The sequence below is a fragment of the Haliotis rubra genome, unplaced genomic scaffold (genome assembly GCF_003918875.1).
Source record: "Haliotis rubra isolate DU_JTF1 unplaced genomic scaffold, ASM391887v1 Scf379, whole genome shotgun sequence".
NCBI lineage: Eukaryota > Metazoa > Mollusca > Gastropoda > Lepetellida > Haliotidae > Haliotis > Haliotis rubra.
Genome location: NW_025767056.1, coordinates 1628 through 17844, shown reverse-complemented (window position 1 = coordinate 17844; position 16217 = coordinate 1628). Strand labels below are relative to the sequence as shown.

Genomic DNA, 16217 nt, shown 5'->3' with positions numbered 1-16217 from the left:
TTACAGTTCGGACGCAATGGCATGCAATGACACCCAGAGATCCTCGCCCGTCGGGATGATCTCACTTTCCGGGAGCTGGAACCCGGCGTTGTCATTGGAGTCGGGTCTCATCTCGTAGGTCATGGCGTACGGGATGTTGGCATTTAGGCGGGCCCAATCTGAGGACGTTCCGGAGGCCACGTCTGAAAACACATTAGGCAAGAATATTGATAATAATTATATTAACACAGTCGTTCTGATGAGAACCTCTGGGTAATGCAGATGAATTCAGTGTTTAGCCCTTCTGATGGGAACCTCTTTTTAATGCAGATGAATTCATTGTTTAGCCCTTCTGATGGGAACCTCTGGGTAATGCAGAAGGTTTCAGTGTTTAGCCCTTCTGATGAGAACCTCTGGGTAATGCAGAAGGTTTCAGTGTTTAGCCCTTCTGATGAGAACCTCTAGGTAATGCAGAAGGTTTCAGTGTTTAGCCCTTCTGATGAGAACCTCTGGGTAATGCAGATGAATTCATTGTTTAGCCCTTTGATGGGAACCTCTGGGTAATGCAGAAGGTTTCAGTGTTTAGCCCTTCTGATGAGAACCTCTAGGTAATGCAGAAGGTTTCAGTGTTTAGCCCTTCTGATGAGAACCTCTGGGTAATGCAGATGAATTCATTGTTTAGCCCTTCTGATGGGAACCTCTGGGTAATGCAGAAGGTTTCAGTGTTAAGCCCTTCTGATGAGAACCTCTAGGTAATGCAGAAGGTTTCAGTTTTAGCCCTTGTGATGAGAACCTCTAGGTAATGCAGAAGGTTTCAGTGTTTAGCCCTTCTGATGAGAACCTCTGGGTAATGCAGAAGGTTTCAGTGTTTAGCCCTTCTGGTGGGAACCTCTGGGTAATGCAGAAGGCTTCATTGTTTAGCCCTCCTGATGGGAACCTTTTTTTAATGCAGAAGGTTTCAGTGTTTACATTGACGTAATGTCAAGCTTTTTACAAAGGTACAAGAATCTGCATCAAAACGTCATAGTCACTAAATATAAAGAATTTGGTACCCATTGTTTGCCAATATTGTACTTCCCAAATTCTGAAATGCCATTCAAAGAAGTTACTTCTGCGTCATGCAGAAGGTTTCAGTGTTTGGGAGTCTTCACATTCTTCGAAAAGTTCTTGTCGGGTTCAACTGGACAGCACTCAGCAAGGTCCCAGCTATATGACAGAGGTTTGTCATAACTCCTATCTGGAGGAGAGAATCTAGTAATTGAACTCATGAGCATCGATTTACGGACTTGAGAAACGATGGCATTTCTCAACTAAGTCTCACAACCCGATCCCGTTAGCCGCCCATTACGACAAGCATCGGTTGCTGAATGCGAATTCTAATCACAACAGGCTCGGTTATCAGTTCTAACCCTTGTGTTCACCGATGGAGGATTAATGGATTGATGGTGTTGTTATTGCTGCTGTCGTTGTTGTTGATGATGATGATGATGATGATGATGACGACGACGACAACGATGATGATGGTGGTGGTGGTGGTGGTGGTGGAGGTGTTAATATAATATAATGGTCATAGGATGTCGATCAGAAATGAAAAGCATCACTTACAGAGGATATCTGGCGCTGTTCCCACGATGTAATCCTTACTGTAAGGAAGGCTCTTGATTGCGTCCTTGGCCAAGTTCGTGATCCGCCTCTGTGGAGATATCATGAGTGGTTGAGTGGTTCTGTCAGTTAATGAGTGAGTGAGTGAGTGAGTGAGTGTTTCCTTTCGATTGTTGTTAAGCGCAGATCTCAGCAATATTCCAGATATATGGCGGCGGTCTGTAAATAGTCCAATCTGGACCAGACAATCCAGTGACCAACAGTAGAACCATCGACTACTCAACTGGGATACGATAAGATGTGTCAACCAAGTCAGCGAGCCTGACCAACTGATCCCGTTAGTCGCCTCTTATGACAAGCATGGGTTACTGAAGACAGTTCCGTTCGTTACTGGGTGAGAGGGTGTGTAAGTGAGTATGTAGGTCGCTCTGTGAGTGAGTGAGGGATTTAAAGGTTGTCAATTAAGGAGCGCATCTGAGGTGAAGAGAGGTGAGGTGAAATGGGGTTTAACGTTGCACTTAAGAATATTTCGCTCATATGACGACGTGCATGCGTGTGTATATGTGGCAGCTTGTACTAGCCCAAATATAACATATGTTACATTTGACAACTTTCTAAATCATAGCTTTCGAGAGCCGTGACAATTTACATTTATCAGAGGAGTACACAAAGTCCGCAGTCTAGACTACCAGTTGTCCGACTTCCATTTTTGTGGAAGTCACGATGTTTGAGCGGGTTAGGGGGCTGACTTAGTGTGCTAGCAATTAGGTGCCTGACTCTGAGGGTGTGGGTTCGAATCCCAGATGGGACTCAACCCAACAAAAGTTCAAGAACCTGTACTTTACTAAGAAACTGTAATCACAAATATAACATAAGTTACATTTGACCACTTTCTAAATGACATTGTGTAAAATACTCACAGCTTTTACCATTTCTGGTGCCCCCCGCCTCGACATTGATGGAATATTGCTAAAAGCGGCGTAAACATTAACTCACTCACTCATAGCATTTAAATAAACGATACGTGGTACCAGGAACATCTGTAAAACTTCACATTTAAACGGTTCCCTATGTACAGAAGCGGTATGACGCGGACGAAAGTCGAACCCGACCTGCCGCTCTAAACGCGCTGTCAACCAGATACGTACTATCTCAGCCGTATTAGCCGGCTCGGTGTTCTCGGCATACCCGTATGGTACCAGGAGATATTGGGAGTAAGAGTGGACCGATAGGTAGGCGGAGATTGGGCCTTCGTTGCTCTGGATACTGGCCACCCAGTCTCGGATGTTCCTCGTCTCCGCCTCGGAGAAGACGCTGCTGCCGTGGTAGGTGTCGGAGAAACAGCTGGAGGAAGATCCGCTACCTGGGGAGGAAGACAGATTTCATTAACGCAACTTTTGATCGTATCTAGTGAAGAGATTGAGCCAGTGATAGTTGTTTTTACAAAAACATCGTTTCCATATGAGTTTGTTTTCGGGTTTTTTTATGATTAAGTTAAAAGGATCATCGACTATCTGTTTCGTCACCCAGTACGATGTCAATGCCCAATGTTCATTGTGATGTTGCAAACGTAGCTATTGACAGGAAACATTTACCTCCAAAATTTGCGTCCCAGTTTCTGTTGAGGTCGACACCGCGGCCGAAGATGGAACTGCAGGTGTTCCTGTTCTTCCTCCACAGCCGATCCTGGAGAACACAACCATGTGGCTCTGACACACGACAGCTCACCATTTCAACATCAGCGTATAACTCCGTTTGTGTGAGTGTTTGCGTCCGGGTTCGTGTATCGTGTCTGTGTGTGTGTCTGTGTGTATCTCACTCTCTCTCTCTTTCTGTCTCGTGTATTTGTTTCTGTTCGGGTTTGTGTCTCGTTTATTTGTTTGTATTCGGGGTTGTGTCTAGTGTGTGTGTGGGGGGGTATTTGTGTTCGGGTTTGGGTCTCGTGTGTGTGCGTATCGTGTATGTGTGAGTGCTTGTGTTCGTGTATGTGTCTCGTGTATTTGTTTCTGTTCGGGTTTGTGTCTCGTTTTTGTGTTTGTGTTCGGGTTTGTGTCTCGTGTATTGTATAGGTATATCCTTTACACATGGTTGATGTAACTTATGTGTGTGTGTGGGGGGGGGGGGGGCTACGCGCGCACAGATGTAGCCATCAAGGCTTGGTGAGTGGGACTTACACGCGGCTGTGTGTAGGCTTAGCCACCAGAGTTGGGGTCAGTGACGATGTAAATACACTGGCGTGTATGTAGGCATAGCCATCAGGGTTTGTGACAGTGACGATGTACTTACATTGGTGTGTGTAGGCATAGCCATCCGAGTTGGTGACAGTGACGATGTAAATACACTGGTGTGTGTAGGCATAGCCATCAGGGTTTGTGACAGGGACGATGTACTTACACTGGTGTGTGTGTAGGCATAGCCATCAGGGTAGGTGACAGAGACGATGTACTTTCACTGGTGTGTGTAGGCATAGCCATCAGGGTTGGTGACAGTGACGATGTACTTACACTGGTGTGTGTAGGCATAGCCATCAGGGTTGGTGACAGTGACGATGTACTTACACTGGTGCGTGTAGGCATAGCCATCAGGGTAGGTGACAGGGACGATGTTACACTTTGTGTGTAGGCACTGGGTGTGTGCAGGCATAGCCATCAGGGTTGGTGACAGTGACGATGTACTTACACTGGTGTGTGTGTAGGCATAGCCATCAGGGTTGGTGACAGGGACGATGTACTTACACTGGTGTGTGTGTAGGCATAGCCATCAGGGTTGGTGACAGTGACGATGTACTTACACTGGTGTGTGTGTAGGCATAGCCATCAGGGTTGGTGACAGGGACGATGTACTTACACTGGTGTGTGTAGGCATAGCCATCAGGGTTGGTGACAGGGACGATGTACTTACACTGGTGTGTGTGTACACTGGTGACAGGGACGATGTTACACTGTGTAAGGCATAGCCATCAGGGTTGGTGACAGGGACGATGGGTTGGTGACAGGGACGAATGGACCCTTTCAATAAGGTTGGGCGGACCCTGTCTACTCACCTTGTCCACAAAATACATCGTTGATGCTGGGGTCACCCACTCTCTGGCGTGAATCCCGGCCTCGATGAAGATTCGTTTCTTGCCAGAAACACTGGGGTTGTTATCTGGAGTCAAGAAAATAGTTAATCCAGTCACATGTATTCTGTATCGTTCTACCATTTTGTCTGTTTGTTTTTCCGCGTTAAAATTTAACCACCACCCCAACTCAATTGCAACTTGGAATGCATATGTCTGTTGTCATGTTCTTTGACGCGTCTTTAGTACTATTCCAGTTACAGCTGGTTATTAAGATTGAGAAAATGCTCTTGAAAAGAATTAACGATTATCAATATGGAAATTATGTCATTGATAATATGTAACATACACTAATCAGAACAAATGTTGATTCAAACAGATAACGATTACAAGTCGACTTATGCCGAAGACGGAATGATATCTGCCCGTCACGTTTTAAAGACAGAATACACTTTTAATTATGAGTTATTTGATGGGCATTTAGAAGAGATGAACTTGAGTCGAATATATTGTGTTTGTCATGTTGATTCTGGCCATGATTTTCTGGTATTGTTGTTTCTGGTGTTTACATTCCGGTGTTGTTGATTCTGGTCTGGACATGTTGGCTTGGGTCTTTACATTCTGGTCTTCTTGTGTCTGGTCTGGACATTCTGGTCTTGATGTTTCTGGTCTGGACATTTTGGTCTTTATGTTTCTGGTCTGGACATTCTGGTCTTGTTGTTTCTGGTTTGGACATTCTGGCCTTGATGTTTCTGGTCTGGACATTCTGGTCGTTGTGTTTCTGGTCTGGTCATTCCGGTCTTGTAGTTTCTGGTCTGGACATTCTGGTCTAGACATTCTGGTATTGATGTTTCTGGTCTGGACATTCTGGTCTTGATGTTTCTGGTTTGGACATTCTGCTTTTGATGATTCTGGTCTGGACATTCTGGTCTTGATGTTTCTGGTCTGGACATTCTGGTTTTGATGATTCTGGTCTGGACATTCTGGTCTTGATGTTTCTACTCTGGACATTCTGGTCTTGATGTTTCTGGTCTGGACATTCTGGCCTTGCTGTTTCTGGTCTGGACATTCCAGACTTGTTGTTCCTGGTCTGGGCATTCTGATCTTGTTGTTTCTAGTCTGGACACTCTGGTCTTGTTGTTTCTCGTTTGGACATTCTGGTCGTTATGGTTCTGGTCTGGACATTCTGGCCTTGATGTTTCTGGTCTGGACATTCTGGTCTTGTTGTTTCTAGTCTGGACATTCGTGTCTTGTTGTTTCTGGTTTGGACATTCTGGTCTCTGATGTTCTGGTCTGGACATTCTGGTCTGGACATTCTGGACATTCTGGTCTTTTTGTTTCTAGTCTGGACATTCGTGTCTTGTTGTTTGGTTTGGACATTCTGGCTTTCATGACATTCTGGTCTTGCTGTTTCTGGTCTGGACATGTTCTTGTTGTTTCTGGTCTGGACATTCTGACCTTGATGTTCCTAGTCTGGACATTCTGGTCTTGTTGTTTCGGGTCTGGACATTCTGGTCGTTATGTTTCTGGTCTGGACATTCTGGTCTTGTTGTTTCTCGTTTGGACATTCTAACCTTGATGTTCCTAGTCTGGACATTCCGGTCTTGTTGTTTCGGGTCTGGACATTCTGGTCGTTATGTTTCTGGTCTGGACATTCTGCTCGTTGTATTTCTGGTCTTGACATTTTGTTGTTGTTGTTTAAGGTCTGGGCATCCTGGTCTTGTTGTTTCTGGTCTGGACATTCTGGTCTTGATGTTTCTTGTCTGGACATTCTGGTCTTGTTGATTCTGGTCTGGACATTCTAGTCTTGTTGTTTCTGGTTTGGAAACTCTGGTCTTGTTTCTTGTCTGGACATTCTGGTCTTGTTCTTTCTCATTTGGACATTCTGGTCTTGATGTTTCTGGTCTGGACATTCTGGTCTTGATGTTTCTGGTCTGGACATTCTGGTCTTGATGTTTCTGGTCTGAACATTCTGGTCTTGATGTTTCTGGTCTGGACACTCTGGTCTTGTTGTTTCTCGTTTGGACATTCTGGTCGTTATGGTTCTGGTCTGGACATTCTGGCCTTGATGTTTCTGGTCTGGACATTCTGGTCTTGATGCTTCTCGTCTGTACATTCTGGTCTGGACATTCTGGTCTTGTTGTTTCTTGATTGGACATTCTGGTCTTGTTGTTTCTGGTCTGGACATTCTGGTCTTGTTGTTTCTCGTTTGGACATTCTAGTCGTTGTGTTTCTGGTCTGGACATTCTAGTCGTAATGTATCTGGTCTGGAAATTCTGGTCTTGATGTTTCTGGTCTGGACATTCTGGTCTTGTTCTTTCTCGTTTGGACATTCTGGTCTGGACATCCTGGTCTTGATGTTTCTGGTCTAGACATTCTGGTCTTGATGTTTCTGGTCTGTACATTCTGGTCTTGTTTTTTCTGGATTGGAGATTCTGGTCTTGTTTCTGGTTTGGCCATTCTGGTCGTTTTATTTCTGGTCTGGACATTCTGGTCGTTATGTTTCTCATCCAGACATTCTGGCCTTGATGTTTCTGCCTCTAGATATTCTGTCTCTTGTAGTTTTTGGTCTTGACATTCTGGTGTTGTTGTTTCTGGTCTAGACATTCTGATCTTGATGTTTCTGGTCTGCACATTCTGGTTTTGTTTTTTTCTGGTCTGGACATTCTGGTCTTGTAGTTTCTGGTTTGGATATTCTGGTCTTGTTGTTTCTGGTCTAGACATTCTGGTTGTTTCTGGTCTGAACATTCTGGTCGTTATGTTTCTCATCTGGACATTCTGGCCTTGATGTTTCTGCTCCAGACATTCTGTTCCTGTAGTTTTTGGTCTGGACATTCTGGTGTTGTTGTTTCGGGTCTGGACATTCTGGTCTTGTTGTTTCTGGTCTGGACATCCTGGTCTTGTTGTTTCCTGGTCTAGACATTCTGATCTTGATGTTTCTGGTCTGGACATTCTGGTTTTGATGATTCTGGTCTGGACATTCTGGTCTTGATGTTTCTACTCTGGACATTCTGGTCTTGATGTTTCTGGTCTGGACATTCTGGCCTTGCTGTTTCTGGTCTGGACATTCCAGACTTGTTGTTCCTGGTCTGGGCATTCTGATCTTGTTGTTTCTAGTCTGGACACTCTGGTCTTGTTGTTTCTCGTTTGGACATTCTGGTCGTTATGGTTCTGGTCTGGACATTCTGGCCTTGATGTTTCTGGTCTGGACATTCTGGTCTTGTTGTTTCTAGTCTGGACATTCGTGTCTTGTTGTTTCTGGTTTGGACATTCTGGTCTTGATGTTTCTGGTCTGGACATTCTGGTCTGGACATTCTGGTATTGACGTTTCTTGTTTGGACACTCTGGTCTTTTTGTTTCTAGTCTGGACATTTGTGTCTTGTTGTTTCTGGTTTGGACATTCTTGCTTTCATGTTTCTGGTCTGGACATTCTGGTCTTGCTGTTTCTGGTCTGGACATTCGTGTCTTGTTGTTTCTGGTCTGGACATTCTGACCTTGATGTTCCTAGTCTGGACATTCTGGTCTTGTTGTTTCGGGTCTGGACATTCTGGTCGTTATGTTTCTGGTCTGGACATTCTGGTCTTGTTGTTTCTCGTTTGGACATTCTAACCTTGATGTTCCTAGTCTGGACATTCTGGTCTTGTTGTTTCGGGTCTGGACATTCTGGTCGTTATGTTTCTGGTCTGGACATTCTGGTCTTGTTGTTTCTAGTCTGGACATTCGTGTCTTGTTGTTTCTGGTTTGGACATTCTGGTCTTGATGTTTCTGGTCTGGACATTCTGGTCTGGACATTCTGGTATTGACGTTTCTTGTTTGGACATTCTGGTCTTTTTTTTTTCTAGTCTGGACATTCGTGTCTTGTTGTTTCTGGTTTGGACATTCTTGCTTTCATGTTTCTGGTCTGGACATTCTGGTCTTGCTGTTTCTGGTCTGGACATTCGTGTCTTGTTGTTTCTGGTCTGGACATTCTGACCTTGATGTTCCTAGTCTGGACATTCTGGTCTTGTTGTTTCTGGTCTGGACATTCTGGTCGTTATGTTTCTGGTCTGGACATTCTGGTCTTGTTGTTTCTCGTTTGGACATTCTAACCTTGATGTTCCTAGTCTGGACATTCTGGTCTTGTTGTTTCGGGTCTGGACATTCTGGTCGTTATGTTTCTGGTCTGGACATTCTGCTCGTTGTATTTCTGGTCTTGACATTTTGTTGTTGTTGTTTAAGGTCTGGGCATCCTGGTCTTGTTGTTTCTGGTCTGGACATTCTGGTCTTGATGTTTCTTGTCTGGACATTCTGGTCTTGTTGATTCTGGTCTGGACATTCTAGTCTTGTTGTTTCTGGTTTGGAAACTCTGGTCTTGTTGTTTCTTGTCTGGACATTCTGGTCTTGTTCCTTCTCATTTGGACATTCTGGTCTTGATGTTTCTGGTCTGGACATTCTGGTCTTGATGTTTCTGGTCTGGACATTCTGGTCTTGATGTTTCTGGTCTGAACATTCTGGTCTTGATGTTTCTGGTCTGGACACTCTGGTCTTGTTGTTTCTCGTTTGGACATTCTGGTCGTTATGGTTCTGGTCTGGACATTCTGGCCTTGATGTTTCTGGTCTGGACATTCTGGTCTTGATGCTTCTCGTCTGTACATTCTGGTCTGGACATTCTTGTCTTGTTGTTTCTTGATTGGACATTCTGGTCTTGTTGTTTCTGGTCTGGACATTCTGGTCTTGTTGTTTCTCGTTTCATTCTAGTCGTTGTGTTTCTGGTCTGGACATTCTAGTCGTCGTTATGTTTCTGGTCTGGACATTCTGGTCTTGATGTTTCTGGTCTGGACATTCTGGTCTTGTTGTTTCTCGTTTGGACATTCTGGTCTTGTTGTTTCCTGGTCTTGATGTTTCATTTTCTAGTCTGGAGACATTCTGGTCTTGATGTTTCTGGTCTGGACATTCTGGTCTTTGTTGTTTCTGGTCTGGACATTCTGGTCTTGATGCATTCTCGTCTGTACTGGACATTCTGGTCTGGACATTCTGGTTGTTTCTTGATTGGACATTCTTGGTTGATCTGGTCTGGTCTTGTTGTTTCTGGTCTGGACATTCTGGTCTTGATGTTCTTGTCTGGACATTTCTACTGGATGTTGTTTCTCGTTTGGACATTCTAGTCGTTGTGTTTCTGGTCTGGACATTCTAGTCTTTATGTTTCTGGTCTGGACATTCTCTGGTCTTGTTGTTTCTGGTCTGGACATCCTGGTCTTGTTGTTTCTGGTCTGGACATTCTGGTCTTGATGTTTCTGGTCTGGACATTCTGGTCGATGATTTCTGGTCTGGACATTCTGGTCTTGATGTTTCTGGACTCCTGGGACATTCTGGTCTTGTTGTTTCTGGTCTGGACATTCTGGTCTTGATGTTTCTGGTCTGGACATTCTGGTCTTGTTGTTTCTGGTCTGGACATTCTGATCTTGTTGTTTCTGGTCTGGACACTCTGGTCTTGGTCTCGTTGGACATTCTGGTCGTTATGGTCTGGTCTGGACATTCTGGTCTTGATGTTTCTGGTCTGGACATTCTGGTCTTGATGTTTCTGGTCTGGACATTCTGGTCTTGATGTTTCTGGTCTGGACATTCTGGTCTTGATGTTTCTGGTCTGGACATTCTGGTCTTGATGTTTCTGGTCTGAACATTCTGGTCTGTTTCTGGTCTTGTCTTGTTGTCTCGTTTGGACATTCTGGTCGTTATGGTTCTGGTCTGGACATTCTGGCCTTGATGTTTCTGGTCTGGACATTCTGGTCTTGATGCTTCTCGTCTGTACATTCTGGTCTGGACATTCTTGTCTTGTTGTTTCTTGATTGGACATTCTGGTCTTGTTGTTTCTGGTCTGGACATTCTGGTCTTGTTGTTTCTCGTTTGGACATTCTAGTCGTTGTGTTTCTGGTCTGGACATTCTAGTCGTTATGTTTCTGGTCTGGACATTCTGGTCTTGATGTTTCTGGTCTGGACATTCTGGTCTTGTTCTTTCTCGTTTGGACATTCTGGTCTGGACATCCTGGTCTTGATGTTTCTGGTCTAGACATTCTGGTCTTGATGTTTCTGGTCTGTACATTCTGGTCTCGTTTTTTCTGGATTGGAGATTCTGGTCTTGTTTCTGGTTTGGCCATTCTGGTCGTTTTATTTCTGGTCTGGACATTCTGGTCGTTATGTTTCTCATCTAGACATTCTGGCCTTGATGTTTCTGCTCTAGATATTCTGTTCTTGTAGTTTTTGGTCTTGACATTCTGGTGTTGTTGTTTCTGGTCTAGACATTCTGATCTTGATGTTTCTGGTCTGCACATTCTGGTTTTGTTTTTTTCTGGTCTGGACATTCTGGTCTTGTAGTTTCTGGTTTGGATATTCTGGTCTTGTTGTTTCTGGTCTAGACATTCTGGTTGTTTCTGGTCTGAACATTCTGGTCGTTATGTTTCTCATCTGGACATTCTGGCCTTGATGTTTCTGCTCCAGACATTCTGTTCTTGTAGGTTTTGGTCTGGACATTCTGGTGTTGTTGTTTCGGGTCTGGACATTCTGGTTTTGTTGTTTCTGGTCTGGACATCCTGGTCTTGTTGTTTCCTGGTCTAGACATTCTGATCTTGATGTTTCTGGTCTGCACATTCTGGTTTTGTTTTTTTCTGGTCTGGACATTCTGGTCTTGTAGTTTCTGGTTTGGATATTCTGGTCTAGTTGTTTCTGGTCTAGACATTCTGGTTGTTTCTGGTCTGAACATTCTGGTCTTTATGTTTGTGGTCTGGACATTCTGGTCTTGATGTTTCTGGTCTAGACATTCTGATCCTATTGTTTCTTCTCTGGACAAGGACCGCCTCCGTGGTGTAGTGGTTAGAGCGTCCACCCGGAGAGCGGAAGGTCGCGGGTTCGATCCCCGACCGCGTCATACCAAAAGACGTTAAAATATGGTACTTCTTGGTCTCTGCCTGGCGCTCGGCATTAATGGGTACAACAAGGACTGGTCGGCTCGGAGTCAGTATAATGTGTCTGAGTGGGGTATTCATACTTTAACTGCGGCATGGTATCTCAGTGGTCTAGCACTATAAAACCAGCTTAAGTCTAGGCTAGTACAAGCAGCCGCACATACACACGCATGCACGTCGTCATATGAGCGAAATATTCTCAAGCACGACGTAAAAACCCAATTTCACCTCACCTCTTCTCTGGACATTCTGGGGCATTGTGGCCTTGTTGTTTTTGGGCTGAGACATTTCTGTCAGGTTGGGATATTGTATTTGCTGAGATATGACAACGTGAAAAGTTACCATGGATATATATTGACGCCAGGAAACATTATACATACGTGGATGTAGTAAGTCAACCTTCCCTCATACGTCTGGTGGGCTAATGTCCCCGTCGACACTCCAGTGAAGCTGGATGCGAAACCGCTGATGTAGTTAGCTAATCTAAAATAGGCGGGTTAATATCTTGAATGTTTTATCTGTAAAATGACGACATGGTTAATGTAGATGTGTTTTCCTTAACGGTCAAAGCATACCTAATGCCACCACCATGTTCAGTGAGTGAGTGTGGGGGTTGTACGTCCTGTTGAACAATATCCCAGCAAAAATGGGCCTCACACTTTGTAGCCGTTTGGGGAATCAAACCCAGCGACACAAGCACACGCTTTAAGTGATGGACTACTCCGCCGCCTTTTTCGTGGTATAGATGTCAATTTATCCTCTCAGAGAGATGTGATATCGTTATATAACACGAATGTTTTAACGGAACTTATCCTCTCAGAGAGATGTGATATAGTGAATATAACACGGATGTTTTAACGGAACTTATCCTCTCAGAGGGTTGTGATATAGAGAATATAACACGGGTGTTTTAACGGAACTTATCCTCTCAGAGGGTTGTGATATAGTGAATATAACACGGGTGTTTTAACGGAATGTATCCTCTCAGAGGGTTGTGATATAGTGAATATAACACGGGTGTTTTAACGGAACTTATCCTCTCAGAGAGATGTGATATAGTGAATAAAACACGGATGTTTTAACGGAACTTATCCTCTCAGAGAGGTGTGATATAGTGAATATAACACGGGTGTTTTAACGAAATGTATCCTCTCAGAGAGATGTGATATAGTGAATATAACACGGGTGTTTTAACGGAATGTATCCTCTCAGAGGGATGCGATATAGTGAATGTAACACTGATCTTTTAACGGAACTAATCCTCTCAGAGAGATGTGATATAGTAAATATAACACGGTTTTTTTAACGGAACTTATCCTCTCAGAGAGATGTGATATAGTGAATATAACACGGGTGTTTTAACGGAACTTATCCTCTCAGAGAGATGTGATATCGTGAATATAACACGATGTTTTAACGGAACTTATCATCTCAGAGGGTTGTGATATAGTGAATGTAACACTGATGTTTTAACGGAACTTATCCTCTCAGAGAGATGTGATATAGTGAATATAACACGATGTTTTAACGGAACTTATCCTCTCAGAGAGATGTGATATAGTGAATATAACACGGGTGATTTAACGGAACTTATCCTCTCAGAGAGTTGTGATATAGTGAATATAACACGGGTGTTTTAACGGAACTTATCCTCCCAGAGAGATGTGATATAGTGAATATAACACGGGTGTTTTAACGGAACTTATCCTCTCAGAGAGATGTGACATAGTGAATATAACACGGGTGTTTTAACGGAACTTATCCTCTCAGAGATGTGATATAGTGAATATAACACGATGTTTTAACGGAACTTATCCTCCCAGAGAGATGTGATATAGTGAATATAACACGGGTGTTTTAACGGAACTTATCCTCTCAGAGAGTTGTGATATTGTGAATATAACACTGATGTTTTAACGGAACTTATCCTCTCAGAGAGATGTGATATAGTGAATATAACACGGATGTTTTAACGGAACTTATCCTCTCAGAGGGTTGTGATATAGAGAATATAACACGGGTGTTTTAACGGAACTTATCCTCTCAGAGGGTTGTGATATAGTGAATATAACACGGGTGTTTTAACGGAATGTATCCTCTCAGAGGGTTGTGATATAGTGAATATAACACGGGTGTTTTAATGGAACTTATCCTCTCAGAGAGATGTGATATAGTGAATAAAACACGGATGTTTTAACGGAACTTATCCTCTCAGAGAGGTGTGATATAGTGAATATAACACGGGTGTTTTAACGAAATGTATCCTCTCAGAGAGATGTGATATAGTGAATATAACACGGGTGTTTTAACGGAATGTATCCTCTCAGAGGGATGCGATATAGTGAATGTAACACTGATCTTTTAACGGAACTAATCCTCTCAGAGAGATGTGATATAGTAAATATAACACGGTTTTTTTAACGGAACTTATCCTCTCAGAGAGATGTGATATAGTGAATATAACACGGGTGTTTTAACGGAACTTATCCTCTCAGAGAGATGTGATATCGTGAATATAACACGATGTTTTAACGGAACTTATCATCTCAGAGGGTTGTGATATAGTGAATGTAACACTGATGTTTTAACGGAACTTATCCTCTCAGAGAGATGTGATATAGTGAATATAACACGATGTTTTAACGGAACTTATCCTCTCAGAGAGATGTGATATAGTGAATATAACACGGGTGATTTAACGGAACTTATCCTCTCAGAGAGTTGTGATATAGTGAATATAACACGGGTGTTTAAACGGAACTTATCCTCCCAGAGAGATGTGATATAGTGAATATAACACGGGTGTTTTAACGGAACTTATCCTCTCAGAGAGATGTGACATAGTGAATATAACACGGGTGTTTTAACGGAACTTATCCTCTCAGAGAGATGTGATATAGTGAATATAACACGATGTTTTAACGGAACTTATCCTCCCAGAGAGATGTGATATAGTGAATATAACACGGGTGTTTTAACGGAACTTATCCTCTCAGAGAGTTGTGATATAGTGAATATAACACTGATGTTTTAACGGAACTTATCCTCTCAGAGAGATGTGATATAGTGAATATAACACGGGTGTTTTAACGGAACTTATCCTCCCAGAGAGATGTGATATAGTGAAAATAACACGGGTGTTTTAACGGAACTTATTCTCTCAGAGAGATGTGATATAGTGAATATAACACGATGTTTTAACGGAACTTACCCTCTCAGAGAGATGTGATATAGTGAATATAAAACGATGTTTTAACGGAACTTATCATCTCAGAGGGTTGTGATATAGTGAATGTAACACTGATGTTTTAACGGAACTTATCCTCTCAGAGAGATGTGATATAGTGAATATAACACGGGTGTTTTAACGGAACTTATCCTCTCAGAGAGATGTGATATAGTGAATATAACACGAGTGTTTTAACGGAACTTATCCTCTCAGAGGGTTGTGATATAGTTTATATAACACGGGTGTTTTAACGGAACTTATCCTCTCAGATAGATGCGATATAGTGAAAATAACACGGGTGTTTTTAACGGAACTTATCCTCTCAGAGAGAGGTGATATAATGAATATAACACGGATGTTTTAACGGAACTTATCCTCTCAGAGAGGTGTGATATAGTGAATATAACACGGGTGTTTTAACGGAACTTATCCTCCCAGAGAGATGTGATATAGTGAATATAACACGGGTGTTTTAACGGAACTTATCCTCTCAGAGAGTTGTGACATAGTGAATATAACACTGATGTTTTAACGGAACTTATCCTCTCAGAGAGATGTGATATAGTGAATATAACACGATGTTTTAACGGAACTTATCCTCCCAGAGAGATGTGATATAGTGAATATAACACGGGTGTTTTAACGGAACTTATCCTCTCAGAGAGTTGTGACATAGTGAATATAACACTGATGTTTTAACGGAACTTATCCTCTCAGAGAGATGTGATATAGTGAATATAACACGGGTGTTTTAACGCAACTTATCCTCCCAGAGAGATGTGATATAGTGAATATAACACGGGTGTTTTAACGGAACTTATCCTCTCAGAGGCTTGTGACATAGTTGCTTCAACTCACCGCTGTGAGGTCGTTGTATTTTGAGTGGTCGACTATGCCATTGAAGTAGTGTTGGACTCCTCTTGCGGAACTCACTTGTGGGGGGTTGTCCAGTAGACTGTTGATATGATATATTTAAATAGGAGGTTAGCAAATTAACCTTGAGCTTCAGAATACATCTTGTTCTTGACTCATATGCTTAAGAGTAAAAGATAAATGAATGCAATCAAAATGATTAAGAATATTTGTTAAAGGCACTATATCACACCACACTTCTCTAAAAATAAATAATGCATTTCTCTCAATAATACTAACTATCAGCCCTAAGGGAAGCTACCATATAATTTATTTAAAAAAATTAATACGTATTAAGATTACAATATAAAATTAAAAGTGCGAATGAATAAATGCAATGTTGCATTAAATCGACTCATCATTTCAAGCGAAACCCATATAGTTATGTCCCTTTGAGCGCTCGAATATCCTACGCACAACTTGTGATTAAAACCAGTCCGACAAAAACGCGTGTGACAGTATTCGATGTATGGAGCAATTGTTTACATTTGGTATATGT

The 16217-nt window shown here is 42.6% G+C and overlaps 1 protein-coding gene across 1 annotated transcript; it reads right to left on the bottom strand.

Moving 5' to 3' along the window:
- On the bottom strand, window positions 1–5317 carry LOC124286232 (carboxypeptidase A1-like). Its single transcript, XM_046722571.1, has 7 exons — window positions 5209–5317; window positions 4625–4728; window positions 4317–4373; window positions 3177–3267; window positions 2730–2944; window positions 1585–1672; window positions 1–182 (listed from the first exon to the last, which is right to left on the bottom strand). The coding sequence occupies exons 1-7, from the start codon at window positions 5315–5317 to the stop codon at window positions 1–3; spliced, it is 846 nt and encodes a 281-aa protein (XP_046578527.1).
- Window positions 5318–16217: the final 10900 nt, after the last annotated feature.